The sequence below is a fragment of the Cydia strobilella genome, chromosome Z (assembly GCF_947568885.1).
Source record: "Cydia strobilella chromosome Z, ilCydStro3.1, whole genome shotgun sequence".
In the NCBI taxonomy this organism is placed as follows: Eukaryota; Metazoa; Arthropoda; class Insecta; order Lepidoptera; family Tortricidae; genus Cydia; species Cydia strobilella.
In genome coordinates, this window is record NC_086068.1 from 6,589,892 (window position 1) to 6,607,563 (window position 17,672).

Here is a 17,672-nt window from a genome sequence, read left to right on the forward strand (position 1 = left end):
GCATTCACCAGATTACGTTTTTCCTTTGGCGTATTTTATTTATTTGGATATTTTCAATTGGTGTTAATGACGAACATTTTAAATACTTATTATAACAAAAATTAATCCCAGGTTAATATGTTTATACCTTTTTATGTTTTCAATATTGTTAGCAATTGTATTAATAATTAATAATGCTTCCGTAAATCCAGCTTCGTTAAAATATCGACGACGTGAATCAGTGAAGAGGAAAAAAATGTAGATATTTATTATATTTGTCGTTATGTCGTTATAAATATATAACGTTATTGGCGTTATTCATTAACGCTTGTAAAGTCTAACAAGCCCTCGATAATCGTTTTTCCTTATCCATCATTTTGTCAATTTTATTGTGTTTGTTATAAATATATAACGTTATTGGCGTTATTCATTAACGCTTGTAAAGTCTAACAAGCCCTCGATAATCGTTTTTCCTTATCCATCATTTTGTCAATTTTATTATGTTTGTTATAAATATATAACGTTATTGGCATTATTCATTAACGCTTCTAAAGTCTAACAAGCCCTCGATAATCGTTTTTCCTTATCCATCATTTTGTCAATTTTATTATGTTTGTTATAAATATATAACGTTATTGGCGTTATTCATTAACGCTTGTAAAGTCTAACAAGCCCTCGATAATCGTTTTTCCTTATCCATCATTTTGTCAATTTTATTGTGTTTGTTATAAATATATAACGTTATTGGCGTTATTCATTAACGCTTGTAAAGTCTAACAAGCCCTCAATAATCGTTTTTCCTTATCCATCATTTTGTCAATTTTATTGTGTTTGTTATAAATATATAGCGTTATTGGCGTTATTCATTAACGCTTGTAAAGTCTAACAAGCCCTCGATAATCGTTTTTCCTTATCCATCATTTTGTCAATTTTATTGTGTTTGTTATAAATATATAACGTTATTGGCGTTATTCATTAACGCTTGTAAAGTCTAACAAGCCCTCAATAATCGTTTTTCCTTATCCATCATTTTGTCAATTTTATTGTGTTTGTTATAAATATATAGCGTTATTGGCGTTATTCATTAACGCTTGTAAAGTCTAACAAGCCCTCGATAATCGTTTTTCCTTGTCCATCATTTTGTCAATTTTATTGTGTTTGTTATAAATATATAACGTTATTAACAAGCCCTCGATAATCGTTTTTCCTTATCCATCATTTTGTCAATTTTATTGTGTTTGTTATAAATATATAACGTTATTGGCGTTATTCATTAACGCTTGTAAAGTCTAACAAAGAAAGGGACAGCATTTACCAGTGGTTCCCTAAGTTTCATGAAATAGGTTTTTGTAGGAGTAAATAGGTTAAAAAGCGCGACCTGTGTAACAGGTGCGGTGACGGTAAACATTTTCGGCCACCGAGCTTAACCGCGTTAGTTCCCGTGCCGATGTCCAATATGTCCTGGGGGCGTGCTTGCGTGCGTTCACTCACCGCCGTATTCGTTTCGCCCTTAGGCTGTGGAAGTACAGTTCAGAGGATACATTAGTGGTAATTTTTCCATACAAACGTTCTCGACATTTTCCTGTCTGGATTTTGGCCCTAGATGAATATTTTTTTTTATATGAGTTCAATATTACCAGTATCTGTGTCTGTACGTTTTGCTCGTTTTGATATCCTTGTTTTTATAAGAACTAGGTTACTTCAAACAGCGCTAAAAACGGCAAAATAAATGCGTCGTAAACAGACGCCTAGTAAACAAAATCGGAAATAATAAACGCAAAAATTAAAACGGTCAGGCACAGATAATTTCTTTCTCATTCCTTTCCCAAATGTTTCGTTACGATTAGTTAAGTTTTTGATGAGAAAAATATCGAGAAGGAAACCTCGATCTCCGAGATTTTTTAGCGAGATGTACGCAGGTTTTTTCGCCTAAGCTGCAGTTGTCTTTATCGCACTAATTTTAAGTGCCATCCCCGTCAGCGCGACGGTGATATTTACCTAAAATTCTCAAATTATGAGAAGGGAAGGGCCTCAGCTGGTATATCCTCTTAAAGTCATACATATGTATACAAAATTTTACCAAATGAAATTGTATCTGATTTAAAAAAAAAATTTTAATTTAATGAACTTTGACTATACATGCCCCATCCAATTATAAATTAAATATTATGCAAATAAGTACTAATAAGCGTGTAAACATAAAATAAGACAAATAATACCTGTACGTTGGCAAACAATGTCGACCTTTGAGCAAGTTTCAAAGTAAATACGCATGCTAGGATGGATATAGCGCTGCGACTTTGAAATGCACACGAACAATTCGAGAAAATAATGTACAATTCTTATTTACTTAGTGACCGTTTCAAAACTATCAAAGTAAGTCTAAATTTGCGTACACTCACCACATTCTATCTCTGTGTTCTTTGTTGCAGCGTGGGCCGCGATGCCGCGCTGTTACATGGTAAAGAAGAGCAACCAGCGCCATGACGGACCTCCCCCGTGCAGCCCCACCGAGGCCACCGTAGCGCCGCCGTGCTACAGTCCGGCCGAGGACCCCGCGCTCACTGGTAACGTAGCCCACCGTAGCATTGTACCCTGTGTCAAGCTCGTAAAGTGCTATTTAAATATTCATTGGTTACGCAGCTTCGTAGCATACTCGTAGCTCATGAAAATGCCACCTTAGCGCCGCCAAGCTACAGCCGGGCCGAGAACCCCGCGCTCACTGGAGACGTAGCACACCGTAGCACTGTAGCATTGTACCTCGTGTAGCACGTCAAATAGCCATTCATTGGTCGTGTAGCTTTGTATCGTCATCGTGAACCTTATCGCAATACACAAAGGTTGATATTGGGCTGTAGCCGTAGCCGCGCGCGTCAGTTGACGTCTTTGGCGGACAAACGGCGCGATTCGGGAAATGAATTAGAGATTCACTAGATATGAAATAGTAAAGATGTGACGTTCCGTGGCAAAAGGTACCTTATGGCGGCTGGCGCTTACGCGACGTAAGCGCCATCCAATATTAATTGGAGCGGCGTTAATAATAGCGTAAGCGCCAACCGCCATAAAGGTACCTTTACCCGTGGGACGTCACATATCTTTACTATTTCATATCTAGTGAAACTCTAGTTCATTTCTCGAATCGCGCCGAAAGTTTTAAAATGCCACCGTAGCGCCGCCATGCTACAGCCGTGGTCATGTAGCTTTGTATTATTGTAGCCCGCCAATCCCGTTAGCGAGACTGGTGAAATGCTCCGTCAACCAAATACTAAGGGTGGGTAAGGGTCGACCAGAGATGTGCTATGCTATGTTTTCATACACTTGAAATGTAGCTGTAGCTGGAGCTGCGTTTCAAATGTATGTAAACATAGCATAGCACATCTCTGGTCGAAACGCATCCTAAAACAAGGTTAAAATTGATTTGAAAAGCGAGCCACACAGCACTATAGGGACATACAAATATTACAAGTTAAATACAGGCTTGTAACAATACCTACCATACGAGTGCTAAATGTACCCTCGCTGTAAAAATATTATAAATAGGTTAATACTTTATGTACAATCATCAATAACGGGCTTTAAAAAATTAACCACTTAATGCTCGTTTAAAATGTGCATTCGAAATTTATTCTCTTGTATTTAAGTACAAATAAACACGTTTAACAAACAGTTTCAACCTGTTCCAAGTAAATTAACGGCAGCGTATATTCCTGGGCTTCAATATTATTTTCCTCAGTTACTGCGCTCGCAAATTGTCGTCGTCCTTTTGCCAGACGGCAATAATTTGTCTCATAATGGAGTTATCACAGATATATAAAATGGCAGATTACCTAAACACTTCGCCATACAAATTTTGTTTAATTACAGCTTACACAAATATAATACGTAGAGAGTATTTAATGGGTTCATTTTTTTCTTAATTACTTATTAGTTACATAAAGATTTTTTTTAGAACTTACTTCTAATAGCATGTATTTGTATAAAATATTGTAATAAATAAAATTACAATATTATAAAATTAAAACTAACCTAGTAAACCTAAACTGTATACACTTAGTATATAAAAACTTATTAATAACAAACTAGTCCCGTCAAAAATGTCCTTTTAAGTCCCGAACTGTTCCCTACCTGGTCCAAATGTTCCAAATATGCCAGCTGCGTTGCCACGCTGAATGGCTAAGGATATTTGTTGGACCAGGTAAGAACCAGCACAGCCTCTGTCCCTCAACCGACGCCCGATCTCCCTGACCAGCTTTTTGGCCTCGGCGCACCATGGCCCAGCCGTTATATATTTTAATTTGAATATATATGAAAAAAAAACGACTTGTATTTTGTAAACACAAACAACAACTACATAGCTCAACAATTATCAAGAGTAGTAAAGAAATTGTAAGATATAATGTATAAACACGTCTGCTCATTCTGTATATTATGACTATTTTAAAAAAAAACTCGTATCTCGTTCTGTCAATCAAAAAAAAATGTGGTAGAGTTAGACCAAGAAAAGTCTGCAACGATTTTGACAGCATTCGCAGTGCAAGTGTTATTTATACGTCATAATTTCATAGAAGTTTGACGTTTAAAATAACACTTGCACTGAGTACTATCAAAATCGTTGCAGACTTGTCTTGGTTTAACTCTAACTAATATGTATGGGATGCATACAGAGTTACTGCGTTTTAACTTTGAGTAGCAGTGCGAGATTTTTTCAAAATAGTGACGATATATTAAATATATTAGGTACTAGCTTTTGCCCGCAACTTCGTCTGCGTGGAATGAGTCAGCAGCTAGAGTAAGTTTAGCGCCTGGATAAAGTGTAATAGCAATCATTCAATTTGTGCATAAGCTTAATTGCTTGACATCAATTATCAGGCAATTCATTAAATCTCTTAATTTCACCCCCCTTTTCACTCTCTTTAGGGATGATTTCCGACATAAAAACTATCCTTTGTCCTTGCCCGGGATTCAAACTATCTCTATGCCAAATTTCAACTAAATCGGTTCAGCGGTTTAAGCGTCAAGAGGTAACACACAGACAGACAGATAGACAGACAGACTTTCGCATTTATAATATACCAATATTATATGGATTGGATTATGAATGAAAGTTTAGGCGTTACGGTAAAAAACATGAAAAATAAATAATTAATTAATTAATTTATTTATTTAAACTTTATTACACAAAAGAACAATTTAATGTACAAAAGGCGAACTAAATGCCATGAGGCATTAATATATTACCCATTTATTTAGAATTTTATAAATTAATAATTGTATGACGTATTATTTTTGACGTCAGTAGAAAGTCCACAATAATTGACAATAGTTAATACGGCTATATACTCAAACCAACTCAAACTGAGTCACACGTGGTACATACATGTAAAGTCTTTTTGGATATGTGTCCGCGGGAGTAGCCGAGCAACTGGTGCTACACGTCGTAATTCTATTAGCGAATCCTCCCTGTATGCATGCAATCGCATGACAATTAGCCTTTTTGTGCATTCTCCGAACTGTGTGTTCGATTGAATTACTTGGCGTAATGCGAATTATGTGTGTAAAAAAGGAGGATTTATGCTATTGTGCTAGCTGAGTGGTCTGGATTGGTACTTTGAAATAGATGATCGGATTTTCAGGGTCCCGTACCTCAAAAGAAAGTAAATTAGACGCTACGGAGGGTAGACAGTGGACACAGTATGACAACTACTTAGTAGTGATCTGGGTGCCTAGCCAACATGCCAATTGTTTACGCTCCGTAGCGAACGAAACACCAATGTCTCTGTCGCACTAATATGAAAGAGTGATAGAGAGAGAGATGACGACGCTACGGAGCGTAAACGATTGGCATGTTGGCTAAGAAACCCTTAACAGATATCACGACTCAACATATATCTTTATTGGCCAAAGTCTAAACTCCCGACCGACAATTGTCAAACTACAAACTTATATTGATCTGAACTAGCTACATTTTTGTTCACTTTTATGAAATTCAACCAATAGGTTCCATTCTATTAGCTTCCCGTTTTGAATATTTGACAAAAGGTCTTTAAGCCGAGCAATGGGAAATGCTTGGAACACAATTTTTGACTCCGTAACTTTGTTTGGACTAGTTTGGAGGTGAACATATAAAAAGACCCCGACCGTAGCCCTTAAGATGGAGGGGAGAGGGGGTTTGAAGGTTCCATTTTTCGGTATTTCAGTTATATATTGGAAACTTTGCGTCTTACCGACATGACTACTTATACAAAATAAAAGGTGATTAAACTTGTTACAAGTTTTATTTAGTCAAGTTTTTCGATATCTTGTATAGTTCTTGAGATATCCGCTCTTGAAAGTTTATTTAGGACTCAATTTTCTAGTCCTAACAATGTTACGAAGTCATAAAATGTGTTCAAGCATTTCCCTCTATAACATTTTTCGAGCTCATTTCCTGGCCTACTTGTACATATTTGGCCGTTGCCATATTACGAATTGTATTGAGAACGAGATTAATTTTGAACCAATTATTTTTAATTCCTTCACAGACAATTTATGGAAATCACCATTCAATGTAGCTGCCGCAAAAACAGTATTGAGTAAAATTGCTCATTTATTGCTGATCCATTAAGTCTTTACATTCAATATACTCACATCAATTAATAAAATTCTCGTCTGATATTGGTAAAATGCAAGTCTACGCATACATTTTATACAGGATATCGTTTGTTAATTGTTTATTAAAGATAAAAATATGGAATCATTCACAACCCGAGTGTACCCCAATAATTGATACAAAATTAGGATCTATATGTCCAACCATCTTACCATGAGACAGACTATTTGTCACAGAAAAATTTAAAAAAATCACCGGCTGCACGGGTTCCTTGAAGAATCGTACGCGGTATTGATTTATAAATATCCGCTTACTAGTAGCAAGAAGCCCACAAAGCGGCGGATCTAATAAAACTGAAGGGATATCCAATATCAATGCACTTGGTTTCATTCGTAAAATTCATTTCGTTACGAGGGCGGGGCTCAAGGGAGATCCTAAAACAAAGACATGACTCTTGTAGCCAGCATAGACTGCCTGGCGTTCATCTCACATGAGAAAACCAAGGCCGCTTCTGTTTCAACCATTTTTTACGGGTTTAATCTTGTTCTGATAGCCTGAAGGTTTTCACAATCAGTCTCACTGTTACAAAGGTGGTTCCACGTAGGCGCTGTTTTACCTACGACACGCGTCATTTAGAAGCATCCTAAATAAATACATACCTATACATATTATTTATGTAGGTAGGTACATTGCAAGTTAAATAAAAGCTTGTAAAATGTCGGCGATAGTTTGCAGTGAGTTACTTTATGTCATCGTGTAGCGTTGCTCGTATATTTTAGTTGCTGGCCTGACCTTAAGCATTTCGTGGTGGTATGCGTAAATCGAGCTGTTTTCGATATTGGTTGAGATTCTACATATTCCTCGCTAATTTGCTAAAATCCTGCGTATTTTAATAATTGGTTTTTAATGGATGATATGGATGATTTGAAATTTGATTAATTAATCAGTCAGGATCCCGTTATTTTTATTAGGGAATTAACAGCCCTTTCGAGGTATAAGTAACATTTGCGCTCTTTAAAACATAAAAAATCAAGTAAAATTTGTACCTAGACATAGACCGAACGAACAACACGTACATGTACGTGTGCATTACACTTTTCTTCGCAACTAGTTATTTCTAATTTCAACTAGCTTTTCTGAAACGTTTGGGACCCCTCGAGCGGTATTATAATTTTAAAGTTGAAGTAATTTCTGGAGAAAATTGATTTCGTCTAACTTTCTTTTACACTACTTCAAAGTCATAATAACAAAAATGTAGTCTATTAAAGATGGAGTACAGGATATGTGTAATACAAAATTAAAATTTTTAGCAGTCCAAACTTTACGAAATTTACAAATAAGAGCTACAAAATCAGTGCTTTACGCGCGTTTACATAAACTTGGTCATTTTTTCTTAGTATATGACATTTATTTCGGTTAATAATTTATATAGTAGTGTTTCTACTTAAAATAAAAACAAATTAAAGTATTTTCTGTAAATAATTTAATTTGTTTTAATACTTCTAACAGTGTAAATTTAACAATTTAACATCTTTGCGACTAACATCGTTACCGGCCGCTTGCTCTTGGAGCCCGATTTAAATTCAACAACTTATTACGGTTTTGAACTGATTTTGATATTTTGGTGATTAGAGTGCATGAGAGATTAGATGTGCATGTTACGCACGACTTTCACTTTATTAGCATGCAGCGTGAGCGATCTTCAAGATCGTATCAAAATAAGATCAAAAGCGTAACAAGTGGTTAAATCGGAATCGGACTCTTGGTTTGAGCGAAGCGGCTCTGGCAGAAGTTGTAAAAACTTTATTAAATAGGTGTTAATTTTGTAAATACGGTCGGAAGGAGCACAAAGGGCGACGTATTGTTTCCCGGGACCCGGATTTGTATTGTTATTGTGAATTGCAAAAGCGGATTTTAGGTGTGGTCGAGTTATAACAGTAAAACCGTTTGTTGCGTGAGATATATATTTAAAAGTGAACGAACTATATTTGTGACGTTTTCAAGCAAAAGGTACTACTTTGTCGCTTACCACAAGGACGAAATTGCTTGTATCTTTATACGAATAACCTGTCAGAGCGTCCTAATGGCAAACGACAATGTGGTACCTTTTACTTGAAAACGACAAATTTTGTCACAATCATTGTACAGGGTGGGCCAGTGATAAATTCTCTTTTCATCTCGACCTCTTCTTTTGAAATGTATTTGGCCCACCCTGTACTAAAGTACAAAAATTTGCAGCTTTTTAAATTCGTATGCATAATATTAAGAGCGTAGAAACGGGTAGGTACAGCATGGTACAGTCGCCATCAGATATATCGGAGCGGCCGAGGTGTTCACAATATCTGAACACGCACTCTAATGCCTTGACAATAGAGGCGTGTTCAGATATTTGTGAGCGCCTTAGCCGCTCCGATATATCTGATGGCGACTGTACATACAGCTTATATGAAAAGTCTGTCACGACTGTGTTACCACGCTCACAATTATTGTCATCTGGCAATACAGTCCTTATTACTAAGAACCACTTGCACCATTCACTAACCCGGGGTTAACCGGTTAAACCTGGAGTTACCATGGTTACGAGTACAATTTGACACTGGGTTAATGGTTTAACCGGTTAACCCCGGGTTAGTCGGATGGTGCAAGTGGCGCTAAACGACCGACCGACCCAGAAATGTATCTACTAGAAATTGTCGTTGCCAGGTGAGTTCTCAATTGCGATAGTCGCACACCGTGAAGTTTCAAGAAAATATTTTTCCGCAAACGCTTTGGCTTTGAAATAAACTCCCTGCTGAGGTTTTCTCGAGGGACTGTAGTCTTGAGATTCTTTAACAAAGCAGTGGTTGAAATTGTAGGTTGTGACAGAAAAATCTCATGCGTTGTATAATTAATAACAAATGATTAACTAACTAACTCCTGAGGCTCACGGACATAATAAACAGAACTAATTACTGTATAGGTGTAACCAGTTTCAACTGGAACATCATTGTATCTTATTTGTTTAGTTCCATCTCAAAACGGTTCGGGCGGAGTAGGTCACTTTCTTAGGACGTCACTTTCTGAGTTTGTCACATTCTGAGGGCGTCACATTCTGAGGACGTCACTTGCTCAGTATGTCACTTTCTGAGTACGTCACTTTTTTAGTACCATCGCCCACACTGTTACCTGTACATCGGTGGACCTTACGGCTTTTGTAATAAGGTCCACCGATGTACAGTTAGGAGTGTTGCTGTTTGTAGGTATAGTACGATTTAACAGTATAATATACCTGCACGAAAAATGTATACCAGCAACCAGATTAGCTGTACGACATACGGTCGCTTTTATATCTGACATACATACAGAGTTAACAGTGTTTTGGACCTTGAGGGGAAATTAAATTTTTCGTGCAGGTATATTATACTGTTAAATCGTACTATACCTACAAACAGCAACACTCGTAACTGTACATCGGTGGACCTTATTACAAAAGCCGTAAGGTCCACCGTTGTACAGGTAACAGTGTGGGCGATGGTACAAAAAAAGTGACGTACTCAGAAAGTGACGTCCTCAGAATGTGACGAACTCAGAAAGTGACGTCCTAAGAAAGTGACCTATACCGCCCGAACCCTCAAAACCTAAGTGCTATATTTTCTTGTTTGATGGACCTTAAGGTACTTAGGTAGTATTGCAGCGCGACATTACTGCCGACTGCATTACTGCCACAAATATTAAAAATCGAGGCAGCAATAAGGATTTTGACGATTGTGGCAGTAATACAGTCGGCAGTAATGACGCATTGCAATACTGCATCAATAATGCTGGTGTAGTATAAATCGGAACGATACCTTTAGGAGGATAATGTAGTAATCATTGTAATAAGAGTTGCAGTTGCACATATGTGACGTTTTGAACCAAAAGGTACCATTTTTTGTCGCTTGTCGATAAGGTTGATTTCGAATTGAAGCTATATGGAAATACCGCCTTATTAACAACTGACAATAAGTACCCTTTTGGTTGAAATTGGCACATATGTGCCGTTCAGGCAAATTATATGTGTACCACAGGTTGTCAATAAGACACTAACTGCCCTAAGTGCTAATAGGAACTCGCTCTTACGATCTTTCGGCCATGCGGTGCCTTTTGCCCGAAATCGTCACAAACACTCCATTTGTAAATTGAACTTGGTCTGCTGGTTCACCATTAAATGTATGACTGTGGTCTTGAGCTCTGAAGTCCTACAAAGAGAAAATTTAATCATTATGCTAAGCCTGACATTCGGAGCTATGCCACAGAATAAGTAATAGTATTATGCTATGCACGGAACGGACCTGACTCGATATCGAGAAAACGCCAGGTTAAGAGACTATCTATATTTTGCTACTATTTACATAATTAGGTAGGTTAGCTTGTCATTATATTCTTCTTCTTTAAAAAAATGGATTCGTCAAAATTGTGCTTGTATGCTTTTAGTAAAGTGATAGATAGACTTCACCAATAGCCACGATGCATTGCCGGGTTAATAAATTAACTAAAGAATGGTTAAAAGCATTTCAAGACTAATTCTTCTTTAGCAGCACACTTTCACGTCAGTTCACTACATATTAAGCTATCATACACTTTAAACACTATTAATGAAAAAAAAAAGAATTCTCGAGACGGCTTTGCCATTTTGAAGTTCTATCGTAAATCCTAATCCTAATATTTATTGTGCTTTGTCTGTTACCTTTAAACCCTTTAAATTAGAATTTTAAATCTATTAACCTAAACAATTTTATTTTTAATCAACCAAATATGATCAAAAACGTTTCGTTCATACATTTCCAGATATAATCTCATGTTTACTCTAAGGATAATCTGCACACCCCGCACATTCTAAATGAAAACTTAGAATCAGCGTTTAAAATTAAAAGCCCCAGGAACAGCTATCGTCGTATCTTGTTAACATGAACAAAAGTCTTTTGTTTACGTTTTTGATGATAATGCTAATGAACGGATGCAGTCACCTACCTGAAATACGCCGCTATTGTTCTGATTAAAATATATATTCTGTTGCACAAAATTAAGATCTATACAGTAGTGTGCAATATAATAGCAGTTTATTCTAACTAGAGTAACCTCTTATTTAAGATCGTATTAGATGATATCTGAGATCAGTGCCAGATTACGCCAGCGCGGGGTCTGAAGCGAATTCTATAATGGGGCCCATGGATTGTTATAATTTTGTCAGACGAAGTGAACGAAGTGAAACTTGGGTTTTTTACGGCTACAATGCGTAGGTGCGCGGAGACCACAAACGCGCGGGTCCCGTGGCATTTAATACTTTTGCCACGTGGCTAAGCCGCCACTGTCTGAGATTATCAGTAATCTCAATAATGCATTTAGTATTTATAGGATAAGTTTGCAACGTATCAAATAAATCAAACCGCGTCTATTCTAACCGGCGCACTGATAAATCAGCTTTGCAATAGACGGGGCATTGTTAGTGCAAGCCCCTGTACTGTTAACACAGTTGGCTGATTATTTGTGAACCTTCCTGCAACGATATGTATAAGGTCTACAAACAGATAAATGATTGCTTTCAATCAGAGAAGGGTCTTTATGCTTCATGTGCATAAGAACCTTTCCACCAGAAAAGGATCCTATCAATGGACGGAAAGCCACAAATGCATTGGCAGAACTAAACTTAATAATTGAATCTCGCTCAATTTCGAAGTGGAAATGGCCTGCCCTATACGAGCAGACCTAGCTTTTCAATGGGAGTAAATAATAATACGAAGACCCAGTTCGATTCTAGAAAATTACAGATAGTGGTTACTGGTGGCGGTGGCTTATTTATGGACCATTTTTTATTTGTAGTCGAATTCTTTTTTGTTAGTTGTTGATATTATTTTGTGGATATGTCGTGGCCAGATCTTATGTGGCAATCATTTCATGAAATGATCGGTTGACCACATCATGATAAAACCATTGGGACATATTAGGATTGCATACTTATTTATTCCACCCACAATGAGAAACTCTTCGAACCTAGCAAATTTTATCCAAATCTAAGGGAAAAGAAAATTCGACAACAAATATGAAACATACGATGTATCAATGTCTCGCCCGAACTGTAAAATGTACGAAGGTGACTTTTTAAACTGGGATTGGACATAATCTTCGTCAACTTTATAGCGTTAGCGTTGTCTAAGTTTTTTGCCCGGCTCATGGGTCCGCTTGATAATTAATCCGCAAGAATTGGCGTGGGACATTGCTATCTGACCCTCCAATCCAGTGGGGTAACAAGGTCTTATTGGAACTGGAGGGCGATTTTTGAATGTGGGAAACGGCGAAATGCTCATTTTTGAAATACGAACTATATAAATTAGGAATCTATTGGTATTGTGGATCACTCGTTTTAAATTATATTAGTAGAATTTAAATGCCTAGTGGTGGAGATATTATTGAAAGAAATACATGAAATCGAGTGGTCAAAATCCAAAAATCGGTTCCTGATCCGGTTTCCTCCGAAAGGCTTTACTGAAAAGCGATTGGTAAACATTAAATGATATTTCGTACGTAAGCGGGATTAGTGATGTGCTGTTAATGCTACCCCAAACACTGGCTGTTTCTAGTTGAACATACTTCACAATTCCCCTTAAAGGGATAAGTTCGCCTTTGTATCTACTGCCTATCCTGTGCCATATTTGTGTTTTATACAATAAAGAGTTTATACATACATACATACAATTCAAAGCTCTATATTGTAAAATCCATTGTTATCTGGTTTAGCGCAGTGTTTTGTCGGAAAATGTAAGCCCGATGAAATTCAGTGTTCCTGCTTGGGGAATGTTACTGGTAAAATAATAATCCTCCCTTTAGTTCAATTGTTGGAAATATTTCTGGGAAGGGGAAACCAGCGGCACATCACTAATAGGGTGCCACCATTATTATATATATAAACGTAAAAGTCCTGACTGACTGACTCACTTAAATCAACGCCCAGCCCAAACCGTTGGACCTAGAGAGCAAAATTTTTCACAATAGGTAGCTTTTATGACGTTAGTATCCAATAAGAAGGGGTTTTCCAAAATTCATCCCCTAAGGTGGTGAAAAAGGGGTTGAAAGTTTGTATGGAGATCATCGGATGAAGGCATATTATTAAAATACAAGAAAAGTGATTTCAGATTCTTCCCCTAAAAGGGTTAATCCACGCGTACGAAGTCGCGGGCAACAGCTAGTATAAAATATTTATGTATATATACGCTAGCCGTTGCCCGTGACTTCGTACGTGTGGATTTGTATGTTGGTGGTTATATATTCTACACGAGCGTAGGATATTATGCAGCAAAAGATAGCAGTAGGGACGGTTAACCATTTAATTTTTAACAAGCAGAAACGTCTGCGATCGATGCTATTAAGCTTAGAATAAATTTAAAAGTGGAAAAATTACTGCCTTGGGTGAGACTTGAACTCACGGCCTCTGGATCCCCTAGACCCATATAGTGGGAAGATTTGCTGTCGGTTAACCATTTGTTAATTATTATACAACGCATGAGATTTCTTTGTCACAACCTACGAAGTTTCAAGCCCCTAACCGAAAAAAAAATGTTCTCGATATAATCCCTCTCAATACTCCATATATATATAGTATATATGGCTTTCTAAGAAGTTTAAAGCATTACATCGCAAAACTTTTTTGTAGTAGAAGAATTGCGTTGCGAGACTAGCATCTTTTTACATGTATTGTTTTTGATGGGATTCATTATTCAAAATTATCTTAGTATTGACTGGTTTAACATTCGGCATAGAAAATCTAATGCATTTGGTTTTTAGCATTAAGAAGGAAATTGTTAATAGTAAACCAGTTAAGTACATTAACGAGTGTGCTATTAAATAATATCGTTGGGATCACTTGAGATGTACGACTATGACTAGTTCTTCTGAGTAAGTAGTATTTCTACAAATGCTACAAGAAGACACTTTAGCGTTAATACCAACTCCTACTTATTTGTTGTCTTTTTTGGTACCCATAGCTGCAGTGGTCGTAACAGTGATTGTTGAGTGACACACGATCCTGGGTCTAACCATAGGTGTTTGTCGGCAGAGCCCCGCACCACCGAGTATGCGGAGCTGGGCTGCGGGCCGATCCAGGAGCGCACGGCGGCCGACACCGAGGCCGCGCACGAGCTGCTCTCCCTCGCGCAGGGCGTGCCGCCGCTGCCGCCGCTCCCGCCGCCGCTGCCTCCCGCCGTGGTCACCGTCATCGAGCCCACCCCCGCGCCGCTCCTCCCGCTATACACGTACACCATACAACCCACCAACATATACATTATTGCCGACGAACCACCGCTCCCCGTCTACACTACAGTTCAAGCCGTAGCGCCCTTTGAGTTCACCGGCATCGAACCGCAACTCAACTACATAACTTACCAGCCACCACCTCCGCCTCCTCCTCCGCCTCCGCCACCGCCGGAGCCGGAAGAAGATTCTCCGCCGTCCCCTCCGCCGAAGGGACGAGCGAAATACGACTGCGACGAGTGTGGCAAGCGGTATGCGACTTCTTCTAACCTGTCGCGACATAAGCAGACACACCGCAGCCTCGACTCGATGTTGGCGAAGCGATGCAACGAGTGCGGGAAGGCCTACGTGTCAATGCCCGCCCTGGCTATGCATGTGCTGACGCACCGAATGGGACACGAGTGCAGCGTGTGTGGCAAACAGTTCTCGCGACCATGGCTACTCCGCGGGCACTTACGTTCTCACACTGGCGAGAAGCCGTATCGCTGCGCGTCCTGCGGCAAGGCGTTCGCTGACCGCTCCAACCTGCGGGCGCACCTGCAGACGCACTCTTCCGATAAGCAGTACCAGTGCTGCCGCTGCCGGCGCTATTTCGCGCTAAAGAGCTATCTCAACAAGCACCTAGAGACGTCCTGCCTGCCTCGCGGGGAAGGTCCCTGAGCGAGCGACGCGATTTATGCAACGAAAGTTTCTCTATGAACTTCTTTACACCTTTGTATTCAAAATTAAAGTAGCGGCTCGTAGTTTCGACGGCGTCGAAGAAAAAATAAGCAATAATAACGTACCTAATAACGATAGGGCTCTTTCCATAATTCTAAATTTAAAAAGTATATATATTTTTCAATTATTAGTCCCGAGTCGGAATCGTGTCAATTTATGGCAAGAGCCTATATGTTACAGTAGTGTAATATTTACACGTTAATGTATAGTTAAGTTAGCGTCGCATGGGTGGTGTGACACTTAGATAGTAGTTACGGTGATACGTAGAGACTTAATGAAACCGTCGAGCTGTGGTACTAAGAGAGCAATAAAGTAAAGAGCGTAGAGTGCCAGTGATAGGCGATAGGCGACGCACGAGTAGCGTGCGAGGCGTAGCGAGTAGCTTAGCGAGTAGCGGCCCGAGAAGACCAAACTGTTGCTCGGGCACTGCCGCCAACCGCGGCCGCGTCCGCGTCTGCACCCGCCCCGCCCTCGCCCGTCACCATCCCGCCGACGCTCGCGAGCTCAAAGTCGAGTACTCGTACAAGCAAGGCTGGTGGCGTGTTCGAGACCGCGGACGCGGCCGCTGCGAGCGAACGCCGCTTTGACTTAACCGTGGACGTCACACTTAAAGTTAAAACACATTGTTTTGCAACTTGCTCTTACACTGCTCACTCGGTCTTAATAAACTTTGCAAGGTTAGGAGTATATAGGAATAAACACGACCAATTTTAAAGGTATAAAGACACGTACCTGTAAGTCCAGCGTTTAGTAGTCGGCACACGGCCATTAGAACTCGCTCGCTCCAACCACCAGTTGCAACTAACATTTGGCATGCGGAATACTCCGAATGTGCATGAAATGAAAAGCGCTCACTATTATATTACCCATGTTGATTTCGCCTTTAGAATTAACCGACATTAAAAATGTATCAAGTAATAAAAATGTACACCACAATATCACCTCTGTAAATTCCGGAATGTAAATATTGGACATAAAAGCAGCTTAAATTTTTAAATGTGTTGAAAAATGTCAAGAATATTTTGGTGTGGTAAATGCGAGCGGTCCGTCAGGGATTCGGGTCGTGTCTAAAATGCGGTGAGAACCGCAAGGATAATATAAGACGACTTTGATGTTATGAAGTCTAATGATTATGATCGGGTACGATGCAGTCATAGGGTGAGACAATTCTCACATCGTCTATCGTTTCAACACTTTTATGCATTCAAGTGATTGTGTCAGGAGACAAGTGCATGCTGTTTTTGCGTAATGCATGCGTTTTTTCAAATTGCGGATTGAAGTATGTAAAGTAAGACGAGTTTTGAAATGCGGGTTTTAATAGAAAAGTATTTTTATAGAAAATTCAAATTTTACGTGAATATTGAATATTTCACATTGTCATTCCTTTGGCATTTGTTAGGCTTAAGTATGCAATATCTATGTTAACCGCTATCACTATCACATTTGCAGGTACTCGCGTATTGTAAGCACCCACAGTCAGCAGAGACTATTATTGTGGCAATGCTGTATTACTAGATTTTTAAATCCTCATTTTCGATATGACAATATACAAATAAGACGAATAACGATATATTATGAACACATTGCATAATCGTTCATATTGCAGATAATCATATTTTATCCATTTAAGGAGAAGATGCAGAAACACAAAATACGTACGAGCAATAAAAACGGGTTACTTTGTCTATATACTCTTTTTTTCGTTTAAGCCGTATCATGCTGCTCAGTTGATGTTCAAGACTCTCTTATATGTACCTACTGTACGTATGTAACAGATCCACTCCACATCATCAAAATGGTTGCATTACTATTGGGCAAGTTTAAAATACGAGTAACCCTGCTGACTGCAAGTGATCCTAATGTAAGGTAGGGTTAAGGAATTACCTTTTGTAAATATACAATCCAAATTTAATAAACAGGACCAGGTATAGTACCTACTTCTCACATTTCACACGGTGATAGATTCATAACCTACCAAAATACGTAGCCAAGTAACAACGAGGTCCACGTTGAAAGTACATAGGTAAAATATATAAAAAAAAAACTAACAAAGAACAGCAAAATCAACTGTTCCATTAAAGTATAACGAAAAATATAACGATTACAAAGAAAATACAATAAA

General features: G+C 38.6%; 2 protein-coding genes across 2 annotated transcripts in view; one reads left to right on the top strand and one right to left on the bottom strand.

Moving 5' to 3' along the window:
- LOC134754168 (JNK-interacting protein 3) overlaps nucleotides 1-17,672 on the bottom strand; it is a 156,239-nt gene that overhangs the window by 11,358 nt on the left and 127,209 nt on the right. The gene's annotated exons all lie outside the window — the stretch shown is intronic.
- LOC134755070 (zinc finger protein SNAI2-like) lies at nucleotides 1,889-16,052 on the top strand. The gene is made up of 3 exons (XM_063691549.1): nucleotides 1,889-1,898; nucleotides 2,412-2,546; nucleotides 14,637-16,052. Exons 1-3 carry the CDS (start codon nucleotides 1,889-1,891, stop codon nucleotides 15,488-15,490), a joined length of 999 nt encoding a protein of 332 aa, XP_063547619.1. The 3' UTR covers nucleotides 15,491-16,052.

Coding starts and splice junctions, on each gene's coding strand:
- LOC134755070 (XM_063691549.1), top strand. Junction 2,547..14,636: donor CGAGGACCCCGCGCTCACTG/GTAACGTAGCCC, acceptor GTTTGTCGGCAG/AGCCCCGCACCACCGAGTAT.